The sequence below is a fragment of the Carettochelys insculpta genome, chromosome 5 (genome assembly GCF_033958435.1).
Source record: "Carettochelys insculpta isolate YL-2023 chromosome 5, ASM3395843v1, whole genome shotgun sequence".
Classification (NCBI taxonomy): domain Eukaryota; kingdom Metazoa; phylum Chordata; order Testudines; family Carettochelyidae; genus Carettochelys; species Carettochelys insculpta.
The window spans coordinates 58,289,751-58,292,457 of record NC_134141.1 but is presented as its reverse complement, the minus strand read 5'-3'; the positions used below and the strand labels follow the sequence as shown (position 1 = coordinate 58,292,457).

The following is a 2,707-nucleotide window of genomic DNA, read 5'->3' as shown; positions in this document are numbered from 1 at the left end:
CGGGGATTAGCTGGGGGGGGGGGGGGAGGGGGGCGGGGCACGCACCTGCAGCAGCTGTGCTAACAGCTCCTCTTCCGAGCGCCTCGGCTTGCTCCTGCCGCCGAGCCGGCACACAGCGCCCGCTCGGGCCGGGCGCCTCCCCTCGCTCCAGCTCCGGGCCACCAGGCGCCCTCGGCAGGGCGGGGGAAGGCGAGGCGGCCAGCGCCCAGGTCAAGCCGGCCCGAGGGACGGGGGGCGGGGCCGGCGCGGAGATGTGGGGGTCCCCAGGAATGCTGCCCGGAGCCCGGGGATCGCCCCCCTCCCCGCGTGCGGAGCGCGGCGGCCGGCCGGGCCCTGCAGCCAATGGGGACTAGAGCAGCAGCAGCAGCAGCGGCGGCAGCAAAATGGAGGCCAGGCAGGTCCAGGCTGGCGGGGCGGGCGCTCGGGCGCGGGGCACGGGGAAGACGGGCAGCTCGCCGGGGCCGGCCTCGTCCGGCTCGTCCCGCCCCCGCTGGCCGGGCTCGTCCTCGTACTCGTCCTCGTAGTAGTCCTCCGGGCCGCCGTCCGAGCCGCCGCTGCTGCCCGCGCCGTTGCCGCCCGGCTCGGCGCCGAAGCACAGGCGGGCCATGTTCTCCTTCATGGACTCGCAGATGGGCCGCTCCAGGCCGTCGCAGACGCAGTGGTTGAGCGGCGCGGCCTTGGGCACGGCCAGCATGTCCTCGATCACGGCGCGGCACTCGGCCGTGCAGCGCAGCCCGTTGAAGAGCTTGCCGCAGTAGGCCATGTAGCGGCCCAGCGCCGCGCTGCAGCGGCTGTCCCAGTCGCAGCGCCGCCGCGCCTCGGTGCAGCCCATCACCCCGCCGCCGCCCGTCGCGCCGCCGCCGCTCGTGCGGGGCAGGCAGGGCTCGATGGCGCGCTTGGTGGCCCAGCAGGTCTCATCCTGCGCGCAGTCGCAGTCCTCCAGCGCCGGGCCGCGCCGCGTGTGGTTGAGCTGGATCAGGGCTGCGATGCAGTGGCTCGGGCACCGCCGGCGGGAGGCGGCGGCGGCCCCGTCCCCCGGGTGCGGCGGTAGGAGCACGGGGGCGCACGCCTCGGCGTACTGGCTGTAGGCGTAGCTGCACTCGGGCTCCCCCTGACACTGCAGCACCGCCTGCCAGCAGATCAGCCTCCGGCCCTGCACCAGCGAACCGCGCGGGGGGCACACGGCGCCCAGCACCACCGGCAGCCACAGCCAGGCGCCTGGCACTAGCCGCCGCCGCCGGCCGCCTCTTCCTGCGCGCCGGGCGGGGGATCCTACCACCATCGCGGGCGGCGGCTGCGGGAGGGTGCACGCGGGGGAGAGGAGGAGGAGGAGGAGCTGCTGCTGCCCGGGGAAAAGTTTGCAAAACTCCGGCCAGCTGCGTGCATGAGGCTTCCCCGCATCAATCCATCCGCGCTGGCTGCCGTGCAACTCCCGCCTGGCCCGGCCCGGCTCGGCCGCGAGACCCCTCTCAGTTAAGCAGTGCCCGCGGCGCTGGCAGGCGAGCGGCTCCGCAGTGCACGCGGGGGCTTGCAGGCTGCGCCGGGGGCGCTCATGCTGCTGCCCTGCTCCCCATGCAGCTCCCTTGCCTGGCCCCCTTGTGCGCACAATGAGTGCCCGGCTGCTGCTGCTTCCTGGGGAGCCTTCACCTCTCCGCCCGCAGCATCTCCACACATGCCAGCTCCGGTCCCGCTGGCGGCCCGCGCTCGCTCCCCCCGGGGCGCTCTCGGGCGGACGGGAAAAGAAAGCCCTCCGCTCGGCGTCCCCCGGCGCTTCCCGTCTCCGCGGTGATGCTGCGTGTTGTCAGCGAGCCCGGCCGGCGGCCCCGCTCTGCAGCTTTTTTCTTTGCGAGGCTTTAAATACAAAAGTGGCCTCAGGGCTGCAGCACCGTGCGCGGATCCGGCCTCATTATGCATGCATGGCAAAGCAAACAAACAAAACAATTAGCAACGCTCCTTCTCCTTTGACACAGCCCCCAGCCCGCGCCCGCTCGCGCTCCCGCTAGGCTCTTTCTCCTTTTCTCCACTTTCCTCCCTTCGCTCGGCCCCCTTCGCGGCTCTGCGACTTGCTATTGGCCCGGCCTGTTGTGGAAACTCCTTTTTTTTTTTTTCTTTACGAGCTACGGGAGAAAGGGGGCGAAGGGGGGCTGGTGGGCAGCTCGCATTCAAAGCATGAAAGGAAAGGCTTAAAGAGATTGACAGCAGCCCCCGAGGAGCCCCTCCTACTGTTAAGGAGGCTCCAGGGCCGCCCAGTTACTCTTGCCCAACAACACAGCTTTGCAAAGAGCAGCTTTGCGGCTGTTAGCATCAGGCAGAGCTAAGGAGCTTTGCACCCCTCTCTCTTTTTCAGAGGTCACAAAGGCAGCAACCTGGGGTTTAGAGAAGGTTCGCAGAAGCTGCAGCATGGCATAGATTAGACCAGATACTGTAAAATCTACCTCATTAGTTTTTGCACGTTGCAGTGGCGATTTATATGAAATATGCCAATATGCAAACAGAAGGGGCTCTCCCACCCTGCTGGTGCTCTCCCACCGGCAAGGGGAATAAGAATTCTCCCTGCGAGGAAGGTAGGCCCTGTCACCTAACTGTTCTTCTAAGATCTGCGAATTGTTACTGACTTCAGTGGGAGGGCCTCCATATATTGATGACAGAATTGGGTTTGCTAAGGCTAATTCTCTGAATATCATGACTACAATACTTAAGCATGGCC

At 67.6% G+C, this 2,707-nt stretch overlaps 1 protein-coding gene across 1 annotated transcript; it reads right to left on the bottom strand.

Moving 5' to 3' along the window:
- Window positions 1-206: 206 nt before the first annotated feature.
- On the bottom strand, window positions 207-2,122 carry GAS1 (growth arrest specific 1). The gene has a single exon (XM_074995144.1). It carries the CDS (start codon window positions 1,280-1,282, stop codon window positions 350-352), a length of 933 nt encoding a protein of 310 aa, XP_074851245.1. The 5' UTR covers window positions 1,283-2,122; the 3' UTR covers window positions 207-349.
- Window positions 2,123-2,707: the final 585 nt, after the last annotated feature.